The following is a 20277-nucleotide window of genomic DNA, read 5'->3' as shown; positions in this document are numbered from 1 at the left end:
TGTCTGTCCCTGGGGGCCATGCTGCCGTCGTCGTCTCTCTGTGGCACGTGTGCCCCGTGAAGGGGCCTCCCGGGGCTCCCCAGTGCCTGTAGTACTTCCTCATCCCATCGGAGGGCGAGCTGTCTGTCCTCAGACAGAACATTCCAGGGAGGACCTTGCTCAGCATGGTTGGCCAGGTACTGTGGTGGGACAAGTTACCAGGCTGTGCCAGGAGGACCACGTGCCCTATGCTACGGCCAAGGTGGGCTGTGGGGCAAGGTTGGGAGGGGAGCCCCACAGGACTTCAGGATGGCAGAGGCCGCTTCTAAGGCTGTCTCCAGTTCTTCAAGGAACCAGGGCGTGAAGGAGGGGAGTGGGAGTGGGTGCTGCCTTCAGCCTCTCAGCGCCCAGCACTGGATGGGGGCACAGCTGCGGGCCACAGGATTCCTCCCGAGAGAGTGGGGGGTCTGATGTACAGGATAGTGCTGTGGCTCTGCAGCTCAGCAGTGGCCCATAATCAGGCACCGGTGGGGTATCCCCCAAATATGGAACAGCACTGTATTTAAGCACAGCTCTGCCTCCCCAGAGTTGTCCAGTTTGCATGGGTCAGGTGTGCGCGGCTGCCTCCCGGCTGCGTAACCGGTTTGAGGGCAGTTCTCTGAGTCTCAGGCTCAGCTACAAAATGGGGCAGTGTCACCATCACACGCTGTGTGTGTGAGGCGCGTGGCGTGGTGTTTGCATAGACGGAGCCAAAAAGTGACAACTCGCACAAATGTTTGAATGGGACACGAGGAAATAGCAGCTGTGACAAAATGTAAAGCAGTCTTTTAAAGATGCACAATTGTGATAAAAAGGAGACCAGACTGCTGTCTGACACTTGACGTCACAGCACCTTGCTGGCAGCCTGGGGCATTGGCAGAGGGCTTCCCCAAGTTCCTGAGGTCAAGGTTGGTTCTGAAGCTGGAACACACACCTGCCTTCTAATGATAGAGCTTAGGACTCTTACCCTCGCCTTGATCTCCAGAGTCCTAGCAAATATTCCGCGTAGTGAGTGGCTCATACTATACGGTGGGGGGCTAACGGTCTCTGGTACAGCTTCTGTCACTCAAGCACAGGCAGACGCTCCTCCCGGCCTTTAGGCTCTCAGCAGGCTGCCTCCTGCTGGAAAGGCTGCCTGGCGGGGGGGGGAAATGTGGGGAGAGCAGGAGGCTCCTGCATGGGGCGGGGGCAGCTGCGGGAGCAGGGACTTGGCGCCCCCCCCTGCGTGGCCCTGTCCCTATGGCCCGGGCAGCTATGCTTGGGGAATGGGAAATGACTCCCCTCTTGAACTGCACTCATGTACTGGGAGCACTAAGAGTCTTCCAGCTCTTGAGTAGCACAGTACCTCAACGCTAGTGTTTTCAGAAGAAACAAAAATGTGAAATGGAATATATATATGTGTGTATATATATATATATATATGCTGATCTCAGTCTCTCACAGAAACATGCCAGCACTTCTGAATGTCTGAGGATTTTAGAGCTGGAGAGGTGAAACTTCAACAATTTTCTTCATCTCCTGGAAGACTTGTCAACATTCAGGATTAAGTATTTACAAAACACAAAGCTTGAAATTAGAAAATAAAAATGGACTAGGAGCTTTGCACTGTAGACTGGGCTGTGCCCTAGAGTGCTGGAGAACTACCCACGTGACGTCCACGGCTGCCTGGGGCTCCCTGGCTCTGTGACAGTCCCCGTGTGTCCCGTTTGTTCCCCTGGGTGCCCCGCACACCTACCTCCTGGGACTGTGCAGGGACAGTCAGAACAAGATATTGCACAATGTTTAAAAGCAGCAAGAAGGCCTTAAAGACACTTAAAGATTCAATATATATCTTTCTTTAAAGAAATTGGAAAACAAGTTCCTATTTGCCTTATAAGTGGGTCAGGACCCTGAAGTCAGTTGGATCCCTGCTCACCTGCGCTGCACTGTTCACACTCCTGGTAACGTCCCTCCGTCTTACCTGCCTTTGCTCAGGATCTGCAGTGAGGCTCATAGCAGCTGCCTACACCGCATAAAACCTTGTGGAGACTGTGGTTTGTCAATCCCCAAAGCACTGAGGCCCTCTTTCCCAACTCTCTACTCAGATGGACTTTTGCCCTCTAAATCCAGGATCCAAAAAAGGTACCCCATTCCTTTCCAGTTGGAATCATACCCCTGCCTCGTCTCCTGTCTGTATGTGTGCTGGACTATGTGTGGTGTTATGTCCAGTGTGATCACTGTGACTAGCAGATCAGACAAGTTTTTGCTGTCTGTAGAAGACAAGTTCTCAGAGTTAGAAAATCTTACTTACAGAGCTAAATTTTTTAAAGTTTAAATAGAACATGAGTCTTCAAATAAAACATGGTTTTCAAATACTTTTCACAGTTGCCTGTAACCCCAAATGAATAAAGGGTGTGGTGATTATTTTCTTTCTATTGTACCTCAGCCCTACTGAGTCTTGGCCTTGTTATACTCTAGGATGTGTTGGCCCATCGGCTGTTACCACAGTCAGGTCAGCTGTGTTCAGTAAATGTACGGGGTTGTGCAGCCGTCACCCCACAGAGGCCCCTGGACCCGTTTGCAGCCACTCTCGGACCTGCCCCAGCCCAGACAACCACTCACCTACGCCTGGCTCTCTAGCTTTGCTTTTCTGGGGCATTTTATGTAATTAGTATCATATAATATGTGGTCTTTTGAGCCTGGCTTCTTTCACATAGCATGATTTTTTAAAAACAGATGAGATTCACGCAGCACACAACGAACTGGTGTGGCAGTGCACCCCAGGGCACCAAGTGCGTCCCCAGGCTCTGCGCACGCTCCCGGTTTCTCCGGGGCCACCGACGGCTTTCATTTACTTCAGCAATGTTTTGTAGTTTTCAGCGCACAACTCTTTCGCCTCTGTAGTTGTTTTTTTCCCTAAACACTCGATTCTTTTGCTGCTGTGAACGGGCTTTCTAAAGCATTCCCTTGGGGCTGCTTGCTGCGGTCGTGTGGGAGTTCAGTTTGGGTGTTCATTTCGTCTTTGCCGTCTTCACTTAAAAGGTCTGACAATTGTTTGTGGACTCCTTTAGGTTCGCTACCTGTGAGATCATGTCATTCTGCAGAGGACTTGACTTCTCCTGCTCTGATTCGGGTTTCATTTCTTCCTGCCTGATGGCTCTGTCTGAAGCTTTCAGAAGTAGGTCCAGTAGCAGTAGCAAAAGCAGGCATCCTGCCCCATTCCTTGGCTCCGCGGGTGGGCACAGAGGCCCCCGCCATGCGGGGCGCCCCCTCTCCCCCAGCTCATCTCCAGCATGGAGCGTGGTGGCTGTTGGAGGCGCTTTCTCAGCATCACCGCGTCATCGAGGTGGTGGTGTAGGTCCCCCTTCCTGCTTTAGGAAGGTGCCCACTGCTTGCATTCTTACCTTGAACCGCCCTTGCATTCCTGGGGTAAACCCCACTCGGTCATGGTGTATGATCCCTCGAATATATTGCTGGGTTTGGTGCACTGTTACCTTTCTGAGGACTTTTGTGTCTATATTCAAAATAAGATATGATCTTTTCCTGTTGTGCCTCTGGCTTAGTATCAGGGCAGTGTTGGCCTCATAAAATGAGTTAGGAAGGGTCCCCCTCTCCAGCTCTTTTGGAAGCGTTTGGGAAAGGTTAATTCTTTAAATGTTCAGTAGAATTTACTGTGAAGACCCCTAGGCTTTTCTTTGTTAGGAAGTTCTGGGTTACCAGTTCCGTCTCCTTACTTGCTTGTAGGTCTGCTGAGGTATTCTGTTTGTTGAGTCAGTTCTGGAAGCTGTGTTTTTGTAGGGGTTTGTCTGCCTTGTCTGGGTGTCCCAGTCGGCACACATTTCGTATGATGCTTTAGTCCTTGTTTCTGTACGTTGGGTTGTCATGTCTCTACTTGTGGTTTTGATTTTAGTAATTGGAATCTTTTTTTCTTAAGTCTAGCCAGCAGTTCTTTCCTTTTGTTGATCGTTTCAAAAGGCCAACTTTAAGCTCCATCAACTTTTGGTATTTTTCTTTGCTGTTTTGTAGTTTCTGTCCACTCGGTTTGCTCTTTATTTTTCCTCCTTCCTTAAGGTGTACAATCAGGTGTACAATCAGGTTATTTGAGGTCTTTCTCCTTTTTAAATGCAGGCGCCTGCGGCCGTGCACCTCCCTCCCGGCTGCTGTCGGGGCTCCGTGAGTTGGTGCGCCGGGCCCTTGCCTTCACTCCTCTCCAGGCGCTAGTTTCCCTTGCGATTTACATCCGCACATTTCAGTCAATGTTGTTGCGGTAGGATGTTGGTAGTGCTGTTTTACAATGATTTTTTTCCGGCATTTTATTGTGTTATGTTCCAAGAAAGGGTGCCTTGCATTATAATCTTTAATCTCAGTAACTGCATTTTTCTTTCCTCTAAATTTTGTTTTTTCCAAATCTCCCTGATTGTTTTAGTTGTATCTTATTCTCTTTTTTTATGCTTTTGAGTCCTTCTTTTTTGTCTTTGACTTTATTTCATAATAGTTGTGCAATCTTGATATCTAACCCTTTGTTGGAGGCGTCCCGATAGCACCCGTGCTCAGCTGCTTCATGTGTTCCGTGACCCCAGGTTGTACGCTGACGTGTGGTCGGGTCTGAAGGCCCGGATGGGGGGCTGTGCGCCACGGACACCCCCAGAGCTCTGCTGCAGCGCATGGCGCGGCCGAGGCCCCTGCGTCTAGTTGTCCAACCGAATTCACCATCTTTCTGTGGTGCCAGACGGGCCCATTTCGTCTAATCCGCTCCTCCAGGAGGAGGTGGCGCGGGACAGTCGCGGGCACGCCCCGTTGGCCATGCCTGCCCCCTCGAGCCGCCGCCTGCTGTCGCGGAGGCCCGGCCCTGAGCAGGTGCGCGCGCAGGTGGGCGTCGCCCCGTCACGCCCCCGCCTGGGGCTGCGCTCCTTCCGGAAGCCGCCTTCAGTCGGGCGTGGCTCTCCGCGCCGCCTTCATTTTTTTTAAAACTGATCCTTAACTTTCCCTATTTTGGAGGATGAGACGGTATATTATATATATATTTTCACTACTAAAAATAATCAGATTAAGGTTTGATGGTGAAAAAACAAAACAAAGGACTTACTGAAATGACAGAGTCCAGTAGTGAGAATTTAGATGATCCTCACACAGAAGGAATGATAGCTGAAAAGTAGGGAAAAACTGGCAAAGGGAAAACTTTTGTATTTTCTTTTTTTCAACCTGAAGTCATGTGGTGCCGTTTTTCATGCACACACTGCCCTTGGGCATGAGAAAACCCACCCACATGGGGGGCAGTGTGATTTAACGGTAACTTATTTCTCATTAGGTGTAATACTCATTCACTTATTTTAAAATGAAATGTAAATGCTACTATCTAGCAGGTGTTGGAATCATCTTTAAAGAATATTAAAGAAGAAAATTTAACTAGTATTTGATGTCATAACATGACCAGTAAATTCAGCTGTCTTCGTACTCATGTGGTGGACACAAATCAGATGCCACGTGAATGTGAGCAGAAACAAAATTGCCACCTGGAGGACACTGAACTTATAAAGAGCTCGTTTTCAAAGAGATATGTTATTCTCTACGTAGTCTTCATTTGATTGCAGAGAATGGCTGTTCGTGCAGATTATGACCGAGTATGAACTGACCCAGGTTTGGTATTGAGGTGCTTAGTTCTATTGACAAAGATCTTGGCAAAAGGGGAGCAAAAAAATGGTGTCACGTGATATAATGATGCCTAAATATTGCTTCTTTGTCTTGCAGTTCCAATTCCGAAAAGGTTTGATCGGCGAGTATCAGGTATGTGTCCACTTTACTACCAAAATGCTGCTTTACTATAGGGTTAGCTTAGACAAAAACAAACCTATCTTTGCAATAAAAAGACAAGTTATTATAGCTTTACAGGGCGTACTGAAAACTACCCATGATTCCTCCTTTCTGTTTCATTTTAAGTTCTGAGTATACAAGTACATATTTTCTTATGGCCATAGTCAGTCTAATTAGTGTGTGTAGCTTCAGAGATGAGCTCCCGGCTCCTCGTGCAGCCCTTCGCTTGCAGTGTGCTGGATCTGAGAAGCTGTGCCTCCCGAGTTCTGAGCTGGGGCAGAGCAGGTCCTCCACATCTGGTGACAAGACATCAACTGAAGAGAGTTCATAAAGTCCTCAAAGGCAGCCTTCTTGAAATAGTCGTAAATTAGTCTTAATTGTCTTTGAATTGTAAATGTTAATCTGATTCTATTACTTAAAACACTTCAACCAAAAAGAACCCCTTTCATTTGTCGAATACATGTTAAAGCGTCACAGTACGTTCATCAGAAGTTTGTCGTTGATATCATGCCACCTTGGCAGGGAGTCTCTGACCCACTTCTCATGGCAGCTGTGCCCTTGCCCGGCCTCTTAGGGCTGACATGCTGCAGTGTGCCTGCACACTGACTCTGCACTCTTCCCTTCACATCCCCTTCACGGAATTCGGCAATTTTCCACCCATAGCTGCCTTCAGCTGAAATATTACTAAGTGCTGCTTAAACTAACATAGAAACCTTGTGTCGCAGACTCAAATTCATATGTTGAGCCCCTGACCCCCAGAGTGACTGTATTTGGAAATAGAGAGGCATTATGGTTAAATGAGGTCGTAAGAGTAGTGGGTCCCTAGTCTGGTAGGACTGGTGTCTTTACAAGAGACAAAGAGACCCCCAGAGACCTCCCCACACACAGTCACAGAGGAAAGGCCAGTGTCTGCAGGCCAGAGAGAGGCCTCACAGAACAACCCTGAGGGCACCCTGTGTGGGACCGGTAGCCGCCCCATCTGTTGCTTAGGACCCCAATGTGGGGTCCAGTCAGGGTGGACACAAGCAAGCACATTTTAATGATTCATAATTCTGGCTGAAGGAAACACCAATTAAAATTTGGAAGAAGAAGTCACGCTGGATAATCTGCTGTGACCTTGTGCAGTTTCATGTTCCCGACTGATGACCCACAAGGGCTGCGTCCCCTGAGCCCCTGGCTCGGCCTGTGCTGCCTTCTCACTGGTTGTGAGCATCTCACGATGCAAAGTGTAGTTCCTGAGCTGGCATGGGGCTCACATGGGCTCGGGGCCTTGCCGCTCCCTGCGTCCTTGTATGCAGGACCACACGGGGCCGCCTTCCCAGACACCCTTACAAGTGGGCTTCATAGAAACGAGGAAACCATGTGGGATCAGGATCGGAAGAATTAGGCTGGGTGCAGACAGAGGAAGAGGGCGAAGGGAAGTGACTCTGGAGTTCAAAAGGGAAAATATTCAAATCAGTTTTGAAAAATAAAGACATCATGTCTTTCCACAAATAGAAACATTCTAATGATTTTAATGAAAGTAACTACTTTTGTTTAAATCTTAGTGCTCCACAGTAGACGTGACAACTGTAACATTCACTGTCTTGGTGATGTCTAAAAATACAAAAGCGAGCCAAGTGTGAAAATGCCTCCCTCCCAGATCAGAAGTTAGTGTAGTGAAACCCGTGTACCCATCTGTCCCCAACGTGTGGGTTTTCCATGAATTTTTCTAAGAAGACGTGAGGTCCTGACCGAGGAGTACCAGTCAGTAGACTGGGAAAGGTCAAACATGAGGGTATTCCCAGTGTGGAGTTTGATGTGTTTGTGGGAGAAGAGGTGCAAGAAGGAGGCCATGATTTGTAAATTTCTAGTTTAGGAAACCAGCTGATAACGACGACATTAATCAGGACCACAGAGCAGGGATGCTTGCGGTTATAACCAGCGTCTGTCGAGCTGCCTGCAGTCCTCCTCCAGGATACCTGTGGAGATGCAAAATGCGGCAGCAATGACACGTAGGAGCCCAAAAGGGTGTCCGCCTTGATCTTGAGGACAGATGTGAGATACACACTGGGGCTCTGCATGGACGGACACGGGACGGTGTGGAGCACGGCGTGGGGTAGGACCCAGCTATCGCCACTCACAGGCTTGGCCACCTGGGCCTGGGCAGCCCTTTACACGTCCCTGCTGCTGTCTTAGAGGCAGGATGGAGTGTGTCCCTGTATCCCTTCTCTCTAGGCTTCCTCCTCTGTTCAAAGGCACTGGGTCCCTGCTGGACGGGCAGAGCCTTGGAGGCCAGGAGGTGGGGTGCACACAGACAGAGCATGCAGGGCCAAGGGCAGGGACTCCTGCTTCCCAGGTGCCTCAGCCCAGAGTGCCTGAGGAAGGGGTGCTGGGACACAGTGACCAGGCCTGCACTGAACAAATGCCCCTGAGAAACCTGGAGTTACTGAGAGCAGTATGAGAAAGCAAAGCGGACAGACAGATAGCACAGAGAGACACAGGGAACAGGCAGGCGGTTGCCGTCAGGGTAGGGGCGGGGGGCGGGGGTGGAGAGAAAATCAGTGAGTGTTGGATCTCTTGATCTGGGCAGTGATCACGTGAGTGTACCCAAGTGACAAAATTAATAGAGCTGCACACTTAAGATTTATGCGTTTTATTTTATGTACCTTAGTAGGACATAATTAATGAAAATAAATAATGTAAAAGAAAATATCTGAACATAATTCTATTGTAACTTGGAATTCTTAAATAAAAACACCATTCTGTTTGTTTAAAAAAATAAAGGAGGAATAGCACCACCCCAAAATAAATAGGTAGGTAGATAGGTGGGTAGGCAGGTAGGTAGGTAGGTGTATGTGTCAACTTGTCCCCTAGTTGTAGTTACGTAGGATTTTTAGCCACCACACCAATGAACTGAGTGTACAGTCAAGAACCATTTAAACCCTTGCACACAAACAAGAGAGAAATAAACCCTGGCCATCTTAGGGGGCTGAGGGGAGTTGGCAGGTTAAGGAGGAACAGAGATTAGCAGGGTCCATGGAGCAGTGCTTACAGAGGGCAGAAATCATTGCCCCTGTGAATTCCTAGTGGAAAGCCAAGGAAAGCATAGGCAGCCATGAGAAGGGAAGTGGGGTTCAGCGAGAAAGCGTTTAAGGAAACTAGGCACAGTGGGCAGGAGCTAAATGCATAGAGAAGGCTGGAGCAAGGTGCAGGTTCAGGGTCCGATCTGTGTGGGAGGGAGCGCTTGCAGAAAGGGCAGCTGCTGAAAGAGCTGGGGCAGCACATGGGACCCGGTGGTTGAACAGCAGCACACAGGCAGAGGGGGCAGCTGGCAGTGCCTACATCCTTACATGTGCCAGGCACTAGGGCGGTATGCAGAGGGACCCATTACTGCTAGCTCTCTCATTAGCAGGGATGGCAGAGACTGGGAGGCAGCACCCCAGGCTCTCAGATAATTGAGGATTTCATAGAAGAAAATTTTCCCCTGCAACTAACTTCCCACTGCCCACCAACATTCCCATGGTACGCTAACTTCCCTGTGGTGCACTAACTGCCCCATGGTACACTAGTTTTCCCATAGCACACTAACATTCCTGTGGTGCACTAACTCCTCCCCATAGTACACTAATTTTCCCTGGGTGTGCTAACTTTCCACAGCACACTAACGGTCCTGTGGCACACTAACTTCCCTGTGGTACACTAACTTTCCCACAGTACAGTCACTCTCCCCGTGCACCGACTGCTCTGTTATACACTGTTTCCCATGGGATACATTAACTTTCCCATCAAGCACTGATTTTCCCATGCGCACAGACTTTGTTATTCAGCAGATAATTCCCTCCTCTGCCTCTCACCCTCGGGCTAAGATTTCCAAGCCACAGCTCGTGCTGCCATCTGCGGTCCTAACGCAGCATGTGCACCTGCTCGCGCAGGGTGCTCATCGCCTTCTGGGACGCCTGTAGTGCTGCCGGGAGCCGTTCCCTCCTGGCGTGGGGGCGCCCCCGCGGGGACGCTCACAGGACGTTCAGAAGCCCCATAGAATCTCCTCTCCGTCCCTGTGGCCACTCCGTCCATCCCACATGCGGGCACGTTCATTTTTTCTTTGTTTCTGTTTGTGTTCAGTGTTGGGGTCCCTCCGTCCTTATCAATTTAACTTAATTTGTTAACTATATAAAACATTTAATACGGCTTACATGTCAAGGCTCTGTACAGAGTTTCGTCAGAGAAGTTTCATTCCCTTCCAATCCCTTCTCTTTTGTTTCAGCCTACCTTCTAGGAAACAGTTTTGTTACTTTCTGGTGTATCCTCCTGTTTCCTTTTGGAAGAATAAATAGGCAAAGCCAATAGTACATATTCTCACATTTTTCCACTTATTTCCCCCAGTCTTTGCTCTCCTTCCTTGTGGAAGTCCTTTCTCCTGGGAGGGATGATAACTGTGTATCCTCTTCCCTTAGTTCTTTGTTTTTCCCCAGAACGTGCCATCTGTCAGCCCGACACCCCTCAGTCTCCTTACGGCTGTGTTATTCCAAAGGTGCTTTCTTCATTTCTGCTGTTCTGCTAATATGAACAATTGTTTGGTGAATATTTTCTAAATCTTTGAATTACATGAAGGACAAGCCTTGCAGGTGCTGGCACAGATACAGGTCACCTACAAAGAAAATGAAGTTTGGTTTAGGTTTGTGTATTTATATAAATACTGTATCTGGAACAGGACCTGATAGGTAGTATCTGTCTCGTTTAAAGTTGATTCTTACAGTTAAGTCACTCATGCACATAACGATTACGTATCTTAATTGATTCTTCTCACAGTCGTGCCATTTCTGTGTTAATGTTGCACACATTGTACCATGTGGTCTTCCACCCCTGCTCCATAGCTCAGCAGAGACAAGACCCCCTTGCTGTCCTTGCCACCTACCACAGGACTAGGTGGTATCTTGTATCACTGTTGCCCATGTGGTACTACCAATTGCTAGACGGCTGGCTTTTGAGCACCTAACAGAATGCCTGGCATTAGCAGGTGCTTAACATATTTGTTACCTGAAGGAAGGGATTAAAAAACACATTACTGCTTTAGAAAACAGTGAATAAAAAGAAATGGTGTTCACTTCCTATTTTTCCAATAAAACCTTGCATCTGCTTTACTCGTTTTTCTCTGTATTTTTTTCTCTCCAAATTTAGTCTGTGCTGAGACCTATAACCCTGATGAAGAAGAGGAAGATACTGACCCAAGGGTAAGAGCTGCTGCAAAGGTGCTGGGGTGGCATCTTCCCTTCTCCCCATCCCCTACACCCCCAACTAACCATGCTGGTGATTAAAATGTAAGGACAGAGTAAAGCCCCAAGATGCCATTGTTTATGTAGCGGACTGACAGGCATTAAGAATGAAAGTAACATCAGTTGAGGTTGTGGTGAGCAGGGGGCCTGGCTGCAGCTGCTGGAGCCTCACCTGCCACCTGGCCAGTGGCTGTGGTGCCACCTGCGTCTGTCTAGCCCCAGCAGACAGCAGACCCTCCCTAAGGGTACCCTCGGAGAGCACTGCAGTGTTGTAAGTGAAAAACGGAAGCAACCTGAATGACCCAAAAGGGGATGTCCAGGGGCTGAGACACAGTTTATTCACATCAAGAGGCCCTGCAGCCGTTGGACGTGATGGTTCAGGACTATGCTTAATGACATGGTCCAGTGATTATATGAGGCACTTTTACAGAGCATTTTATGAAATGAAATTAAAATATGTCTACCTGCCCATCTGTTTACTTATCCATTTGTACAAAGAATTATGTCTGGAAGGATGTATCCCAGATGTTGACAGTGGTTGTGGTGGGAATGTAGTTGACTTCCAGGTGCTTTAAAAAAAAAAAAAGACAGGTTTTTGGACTTCAGTACAGTTAATAAATTACTTTCATAAAAGCAGATATGAAACCTCATTTTTAAAAAGATTGATGTTATTATGAAAGAAACTTTAATGATCTTCTAAGTATGCCTTAAAATGAGTATGCGTGAAAGATCTCAGGAGCCTAACAGTAAAATGCTGCCCATTGTGTGACTATAAAATTCTGTATAGGGGACTCAATACACAATCATTAATCAACCCCAAGCCTAATTCTCAACAGTCTCCAATCTTCTGAGGCATAACGAACAAGTTCTTACATAGTGAGTAAGTTCTTAAATGGTGAACAGTACAAGGGCAGCCATCACAGAAACTTTCGGTTTTGATCACGCATCATGAACTATAAACAATCAAGTCAGATATGATTATTCATTTGATTTTTATACTTGATTTATATGTGAATCCCACATTTCTCCCTTATTATTTTTTTAAATAAAATGCTGAAGTGGTAGGCAGATGCAAAATAAAGGTAGAAAACATTATTTAGTGCTGTAAGAGGGCAAATGTAGATGATCAGGTGTGTGCCTGTAGACTAAGTATTAATCCAGGCTAGACAAGGGCAGCAAGACATCCACGGATGCAGAAGATTTCTCTCAAAGCAGGGGGGGTGAGGTTCTGAGCCTCACCTCTGTTGATCCCCAAATTCTCACCTGATGGCCCCCCTGCAACTGTGCCTGTCTTAGGTTGTTCCTCCCTTGAGGAATCTTAACGGGTAGGTTTTTAACATTTATTGTTCTGGATATTGTAAAATTCTTGATGACTTTTCAAAGTTAAAACAATATTTTTACTAACTTTTTAGTATCACAAACTTAAAATGCTTAACACTTTCCGGTCTGTTACTTTTGCCAGATTGTGCTGTCCCTCCTTCGGGGTGAAGGAGGCCCTAGGAGGAGCCCAGCGGGGGCTGCAGTGGCAGTGACGGGCTGCGGCAGCACCGTGGGTTCTCAGGGGGCTTTTGCAGGCTGTCTGTGACCCCAGCGGTGGCGGCAGCAGCCTTCGGGTGCCCAACAGGCACACCGCTGTCCTCCCTCTCCTTTAGTCCTGTGGCCGCTGAGGTCCTCGCTGTCTCACGGAGGCTGCAGTGGGCAGCTGGCTGGTGGCCGCCCAGTCCTAGCTGCTCCCGCCGCCCAGCTGTCAGGCCCAGATGTTTAGGGTCACCCCAGCTCCTCTCATTTTTTATACCCACATGCAGTTCTTCACCACTGCGGCTCCCTCACTGGGCCATTGAGTGGCTCTCCTGGGCCGTGCCCTTGGCTCAGCAGCTGGCCTGCAGGGACGTTAGGCAGACCCTCAGCCCACCTGTGACCTACAGTGCCATCTTCCTGCCCTTTTCCCCTCGCCCTGCCTTGGCCCCCGCCACACCCCTATCATCTCCCACGTGTGCTGTTCCCACACCCCCACCCCCAGCCGGGGCGCTCTTCCTGCCCAACAGCTGCCCTCCCTCCCTCAGCTCTGCCTGCCTCCTGGGCATCTTTGCACCGATGTCACCTTGTCTCAGGGCCTCATCTGGCCACTTGCACTTTTTATCACCCTTCCCTGCTTTGATTTCCCTTTAAGCTCTGCCACAGTCTAACATATTTATCTAATGTGGGAGCAGGCCTTTCTCTGTGTGGTCACTACTGGGTCCCCAGAGGTAGGACAGTTTCTAGCACCAGTAGATGCCTAATATTTGTTGAATAAGCAGATCTAAAACCCTCTGCTTGAACGACGAGGCTGCCAGCCACACAGCCCCTGCTGGGCCCCAGGTGTGTCCTCTTCCCCTGAGCCTGCCCCCCACGGCAAGAGCACTGCTCGACACTGGTATAGGATTGAAGTTACCATTAACATGCTCGAAATTTTTCCCATTTTTAAGAGAAAGTAATATACTGATTGGTAAGTAAGTAAGATTTTTAAATGGAATTAAAACATGTCCCTCCTTTATTTGGATTGGCAGGTGGTTCACCCTAAAACTGACCAGCAGAGATGCAGGCTTCAGGAGGCATGCAAAGACATTCTCCTTTTCAAAAATCTTGATCAGGTAACATTGATTCTTTAAAAATACTCTTGTCCTTCTGTTTTTTGCCTCCTTGTCATTTAAACAGCTTTTAGCATCTTAGCCACAGCCATATGGAGAATACACTTCAGGTTCACTTTACTTACAAGTGTCTGTATCGTGTTGACCCAAAACAATGGCGAGCTTTTCAGGCGACTTTTAGTATTTCTGTGAACTGCTTTAGCGTCTTCTCAGGACAACAGCATTTGAGGACCATGTTAAAAGGAGGTGCTCAGGCTTGCATGACTTCATTTGTAGGGTCTGAACTTACGCTGCACAAGCTTTCTGCAAAGATGTGGTGTGATCTGTCTTCACCAGCAACTGTTAACCCACTGAAGTGTGACGCTTCTCGGATCCCAGGTGCCATACACCTCGTGTGGTTATTTCTCATGAGGGCCTCAGGCACCGGGGCACACAGGGTGGCCCCGGATGGAAACAGAGAGCCAAGGATACCTCCTGAGGGCAGAGAATCTTCAAATTTCCTGGTTCTTCTCTACTTGGAGGGGCACACGCTGAAGCCCCCTGCATGGAGTTGCTTGGCCCCCTGGAGAAGCCCAGAACGTGCAGAGGCAGGAGTGGAGCCGCCTAGCAGCGGCTGCCGATGCCTTCTGGAGACACCCCGTGGTCTTCCCGGGGAGTCTGGCCGGTCAGACATGAGTTTGTGATCTGTCAGTCAACGGAATCGACCTTCCCTTGGTGTCTGTGAATGAGTCTGTTTGGTAACTGTGGCTGTAGAAATAGCCAGCAATTTACTCAGTTTCATTAGTCTGAGGCTGACTAAAACAAAGGGCCACGTGCTCAAGGAGAGGCTGGTTGTGAGAAATACGGGTCTGTGTCACCTGTTTTCCCTGGGAGGCCTGTCTGTCTGTCTCAGTGGTACGGGGCCTCCTTCGTTCCTGCGACTAAGCCCCTTGTAAATTTTATACCGTTAGACATTCTGGGCCGTTTTGTGTCAGTCTAATACTCAGAGTCGTCTTAGTGTCGGAGAATACCACCTCACCGTTTTAGCATTGCAAAATGACACCTGAATTTCAGGTTTAAGTATATTTTTCTAACATTTTATCATAAAAGTATTCAAATACAACGAGGTTGAAATGCATTTACCCACTGCCTTGCTCCTCGCAAGCATTAAAATTGGGCCGCACACCCGCGTGCCTCCCTGTGGAGCCAGGCAGAGAGTCTCAGCCCTTCAGCTCTCTCACTGCCGCGGGGAAGCAGCCACCTGCATATGCAGTGAACAGTGTGGCAGCGCTCTGGTAATACAGAAAGGGACGGCTGTTTGCTGGCCTCTGCATTAGCCCATCGTGTTTTGGGGTGTGTTTCAGAATAAATCACAGATACTGTATACTTTCCCTGAAATACTTGGGCATGAGTATCATGAACCAGAGTTCAGTTTGCATACAGTGAGGCGCCTTCCCTGCGGTCTGACAGGTGTGTGCACCTACATAACCCACCAGTCCGGAGAGAAGGTCGCCTCCACCACAGGTAGTCCCCTCCTGCCGCTTGGCGATCAGTTCCCCGCTGCCTCAGAGGCGGCACCACTTGGATCCATTCCGCAAGCGACTTGCCTGCAGCGCAAGTCCCGCAGCTGTGCTCTGTGCGGGTCCCCACGCGGCATTGTTTGAACTTGGCCAGGTTGCGTGCATTTCATCACCCGTGTTCTTTCCTCACTCTTGTGAACTAGTTTCAGACTCATGGAAAGTTGCAGAAATAACCTTGTGCCCCCACGGCCCTCTTTCGGCCACCCGGTACCGGCCTGTTGCGTGACCGCGGCACACAGCCAGGCCCAGAGGCAAGCGCTGTTCTGCGCAGTCATTAAAGCACCGGCCTTGCCCGACACGGCCTGCTGGGAGCCAGTCCGGAGTCCCATTGCTGGACCCCTGCCAGCTAACGCACCCCTTGTCTCTGGGGGCCCCGCGTGGACACGAGCACCGGCTCGCCTTACAGAAAGCACCCAGTCTGGGCTGCCTGCTGCTCCTTGGGGTAGGGGTGTGGCTACACATTTTTGGCTAGGCTGCCTCAGAAGCCAGGCTGTGCCCCCTGGAGCACCCTCCGGGGTCCGTGATACCCGCTGTCTTAGGGCCACCGAGCATCAGATGCCAGTTTCCGACCTGCTTTCCTGGTAACAGCTACCTGGCCTTTCTCTCGTTTTTAGCTCTTATGAATAATGCTATAGATGTTTTGTTCGGCTCTTTCTGTTTTCTGTGAACTTTTCCCATTTCTCTTCAGTAAAATGCCTGAGGGCAAAATTGGTGAGTCACAGGGTAGGTGTATGTTTGATTTTATGAGAATCTGCTGAGTCCTTTCCAAAGCAGTTGTACCATCCTGCATTCTTTCCAACAATACATAAGATTCCCTGTGACTCCATATCCTTACCAACATTTGATATTTTCTACCTTTTCAAATTTTAGCATTCTGATGAGTGCATTTATTTCAATTTTTAAAAATTTATTTCCCAAATCTCTGTTTTAAAATTTCAAGTTTACGGAAATATCAAAATAGTACCATGAGCATTCACACACCCTTTACCCAGACCAACCAAGCTCACATTCTGCCACATCCACTCCCCTTCATGTGTACATACACACACGTGAGTACTTACAGACTGAGAGTCATTTATGAATATATTTAAGACATTGCGACCCTTAGTCACTGAATACCTTTAGATGTACTTCCACGAACAAGGATAATCTGTATTAACACAGTGTCCTTGTTAAGTTCAAGTATGTAACGTTGGCGGAATAGTATCACCTGGTGCACAGTCCATATTCCGACTTTCTCAGTAGAGGCCCTGTAGCTTTTTGCTTCGTTTCTCAGTCCTCGGTCACATGTTGCTTTTGGTTGTCACTGTGTCATTTTAGTCCCTGTTAACCTAGAATGCCCTCCACACCTTACTCTGTATGTCCCGACAGTGGTACTCGTGAAGAGTCACTCAGGACGCAAGGCCGCCAGAGGACAGCCCCCACCCCCGGTATAGGTGCGCATTTGCCCGGATTGTACGTGAGAATTTGAATTTGTTACCCGTATTTAAACAGGACATTTCTGACAGCACCAGGCTCACATTTCACATGAATGTGGATGGCACAAAATTCCTGTTAAGTATTTTCACTAGTCAGCCTACATGGGATATGGAACGAAGGAGACGCTCTTTGATAATCAAGTATCGTAGGTGGCAGGTACACTGACAGAGCTCTAAATCCTGGGGAATCAGGCAGCCATGAAATACTTCTTGCCAGGTTTCAGGCCACATTCCTACAAAAAGGCAGCCTTTCTTCCAGCTGAAGCTGGTGTTCTTTAGCATCCCCAAATGGTCCCTGGTCTCCCTGCCCGAAGAGGGATGCCAGTCCTGGGCTGAGACTGCCGTGTTGCTAGAATTAATAGCGTTGATTTGTTTTCATTACTTGTAAGTCACCTTCTGGTTGGGGCAGGTAACGCCGTAAAGTCAGTCATGTATGTAAATGACTGAAGCAATATTAGCTGTCCCGTAACAGAGTCACTTGTGGGTACCTGTCGTGTCCTTAGACTTTTCTCTGTCAGTCATAAAAATGGATAAAGCAGGGCCTACTTTTAAGCCCTTTTTCACATATGAAGAAAAAGACTCAGAGAGGTTCAGTGGCATGTGTGGCTGGTCGGAGCAGCTGCATTGCTGCACGGGACACCCGCTGAGGCCGTCCAGCCCTTTATGTTTTTAGCTTTTCTAAAAACATAAAATGTTGAAAGAGCCATCAAGACCCGCAGCAGTCATGTGGGTACGGATGGGATAATGGGAACCATGGCTTAAATACCTAAATGCATAAATTATGGGATATTTTTTCAAAATAATACTGCCTCAGAAAAACCTAGCAACTCTGCTGTGTCCACTGAGGCATGAAGCTGAATGGTCACAGGAAGGCATTTGTTTCTGCCAGCCCACAGGCTTCCAGACGTCGGGGGGCAGTCTGATGTGGCCGTCGTGAGCTTAGATGAGCAGTCATTTTCTCAGCAAATGTAAAAGCCATCCTTCCTTCTTGTGTGCCCTGCAGGAACAGCTTTCTCAAGTCCTCGATGCCATGTTTGAAAGGACAGTCAAAGTTGATGAGCATGTCATTGACCAAGGAGACGATGGAGACAACTTCTATGTCATAGAACGGTAGGACGCAGAGCCTTGCAGCTGGGCAGTGGCATGAAATGGTGCCCTTGATGCAGGGACAGTGCTTTTCACCCTGGGCTTTGTCCAGCCCTGAGGGGACATGGGGCCCAGCGAACAAGCGTCCCACAGCCAGCCCCTTCTGTCTGCTGCTGTCCTGGGTTGCCACCGTCACGGCAGAAAGTCTCCTTTGCAATTAGGCAAGATGTGCTTTACAAACATGTATTTGCCAGTCTTCCCGTGAACTGATTTTCTGAATACTTGTGACACTGTACTGTCATCAGGACCCTTTGGTCCCAGCCTAATTGTACACATGAACACAGCACCCCCACCCCTCGCCCCTGCCCTCTGCTGGCTCTGGAGACATGAAATTGACCTGCTCACCTTAGTGTCCTGACCTCCTGAGCTCTTAGTCATCCAGTGGGATCCTTCTGACCGCCTGAAAAGGGGCACCTGCAGAGCTTAAGACCAGTAAGATGGAGCTTCCCCCCATACCTTCCATTTTTTCCAATTTTTTCTTTTGATGTAACTGCAGAGTTATAGAAATGTCACATGAATAGTGCAGGAAGCTCCCGTAATCCCAGATTCCCCCGGCTGGTGGTGTAGCCCGGGTGCTTCATGGTCAGGGGGCCACAGGCTCCATGTCCCTTCTTCTGTGACACTGCAGTGTGCGTCCCTCAGGAACATGCGTGTAAGCACAGAACAGCCGTGAGAAGCCGAAGTGAACGTTTGCGTGGCACTCCCGACTGCTGTGCAGGCTGTGCTTGCCCTCCCCGCTGCCCCCCGATGCCGAGCATCCCCTGGTCCTAACCAGGAGCCGCTGCGCCTGTCGGGCCTCGTGCCCCGCCAGCCTTGGCCCCTTCAGGCTCTCAGTCAGAGAACCTCTCACTCCTTGCGGCTTCGGGCCCTTGGCGCCCGGGACACAGTACCACAGCTAGAAGACGCGTTTTATGTAAAGAATAAAGAGGATACAAGTAACTCCTTCTTAAAGACTGTCTCACTCTTGTCTGTTCTGCTCATGCTTCCTACACAGTCCTGTCTTTCAGTCCTGCCTCCACCTCGGCAGTGCGCTCTCGCACAAGACACGAGCCAGCAGGTGCCAACACTCAGGAAACATGCATCTGCCCGCACACACATTAGCTCAGGTGTTGAAATGCCCATCTGCCGAGGGGAAGATCTGTTACCTGTGTAAACGAGAGGGATTCTCTTTTGTATGCAGTGAAGGTAGTTATGAACCAATTGGGAATACTGTCATTTAGGTAGAAAGACAGGGTTCCTGGCCTCAAAAAACTCATGATCTAATGGAGAGAAAGACCCTTAAATAGATAATTATTACAAATATGGTGGTAACAACAATGATAAAAATATGTCCCATTATTTGGAGGAAGACCTAAGTGGGAGAGGTTAAGAAAGACTGTGTTTTCTGGCTGCCTGAAATAGTTTGTGTCATTCCCAAAAAAAGTAGCTCGCGGCTCCTGGAGGAGAGACCAAAAACACGCAAGAGAATTCACTCCGAATTCTGTCCCATGCTTGTGACCTCTGCCCTTCTGCCTTGTCTGCCAGGCTTAGTGTGGTTGGCTCCCGAGTTGGGGCAGCGGGGTTGGTGCCGGTCACGGACACTTTGGTGATTGGTTTTATTCTTTGCCTCTTGCATGACATATGACACTTAGTGATTTTATCAGACCGGTGGAGGCTGTAGGAAATTTTCAGAACAATTTAGCCATCATTTCAGTACCAGAGTGTGTGCCTCCATTTTCCCCTGTGCTTTACTGCTTTGGTCAGCTTCATTACCCCAGGTGTGGTTCAGATGTCAAGACTGATGCTACCGCACGCACACACACACAGGGTGTGAAAACGTGTATTACTCACATGACGAGGCTTATTAGGGAGAGCAGTGTAGGTTCCCACCAGGTCCAGAAGTGACTTGAGACGGCAGGGAAGGGTCACTGGCTTGGAATTGGTGGTGACTGGAAGCGGGGCTGGGGTGAGGGCGCTCGTGTCTGGGCCGGCGCTTGTGCCGTTCGAATTCCCCGTGAGCGCGGCAGGAGGAGCACCCAGGCTCTCCTTCCGGCCTTCCCGGGCCTGAGACAGAAGGCGAGGACTGCGGGGAAAGCTGCTGACGGTCAGACATCAAAAAATGGAGTCGACTCTGCATTACACTTACAAATCTATGCTTTTTGTGTTGGGCCATACATTGTTGTATGACCTGATTTTTAAACTCTATTTTTAGGTTGCCATGGGATGCAGTATTTTTCTGCCATCATTTATACTGACTGCATGATGTGAATGCACATGTATATTTGGCTTACCCACAGTTAGCAGATTTAATTGTAACTTTTGCTGTGAAATCACCCATTGAATATCCCTGCAGTTAAATGCTTTTTGGTGTCTTTGGTGACGTCCTTCAGGAGCTGTACTGCTGGTCACAGGGTCTCTTTAGGGG

General features: G+C 48.8%; 1 protein-coding gene across 3 annotated transcripts in view; it reads left to right on the top strand.

Annotated features, from left to right (window-relative positions):
• PRKAR2A (protein kinase cAMP-dependent type II regulatory subunit alpha) overlaps positions 1-20277 on the top strand; it is a 63174-nt gene that overhangs the window by 22426 nt on the left and 20471 nt on the right. For all 3 annotated transcript variants that reach the window (XM_073230577.1, XM_073230578.1, XM_073230579.1), the window contains exons 2-5: positions 5746-5781; positions 10969-11021; positions 13610-13693; positions 17731-17837. In XM_073230577.1, the coding sequence (XP_073086678.1) occupies positions 5746-5781; positions 10969-11021; positions 13610-13693; positions 17731-17837 (280 nt within the window). The remainder of the gene's footprint in view (positions 1-5745; positions 5782-10968; positions 11022-13609; positions 13694-17730; positions 17838-20277) is intronic.

Source organism: Manis javanica, chromosome 3 (assembly GCF_040802235.1).
Source record: "Manis javanica isolate MJ-LG chromosome 3, MJ_LKY, whole genome shotgun sequence".
Lineage (NCBI taxonomy): Eukaryota > Metazoa > Chordata > Mammalia > Pholidota > Manidae > Manis > Manis javanica.
This window is presented reverse-complemented; position numbering and strand designations above follow the sequence as displayed.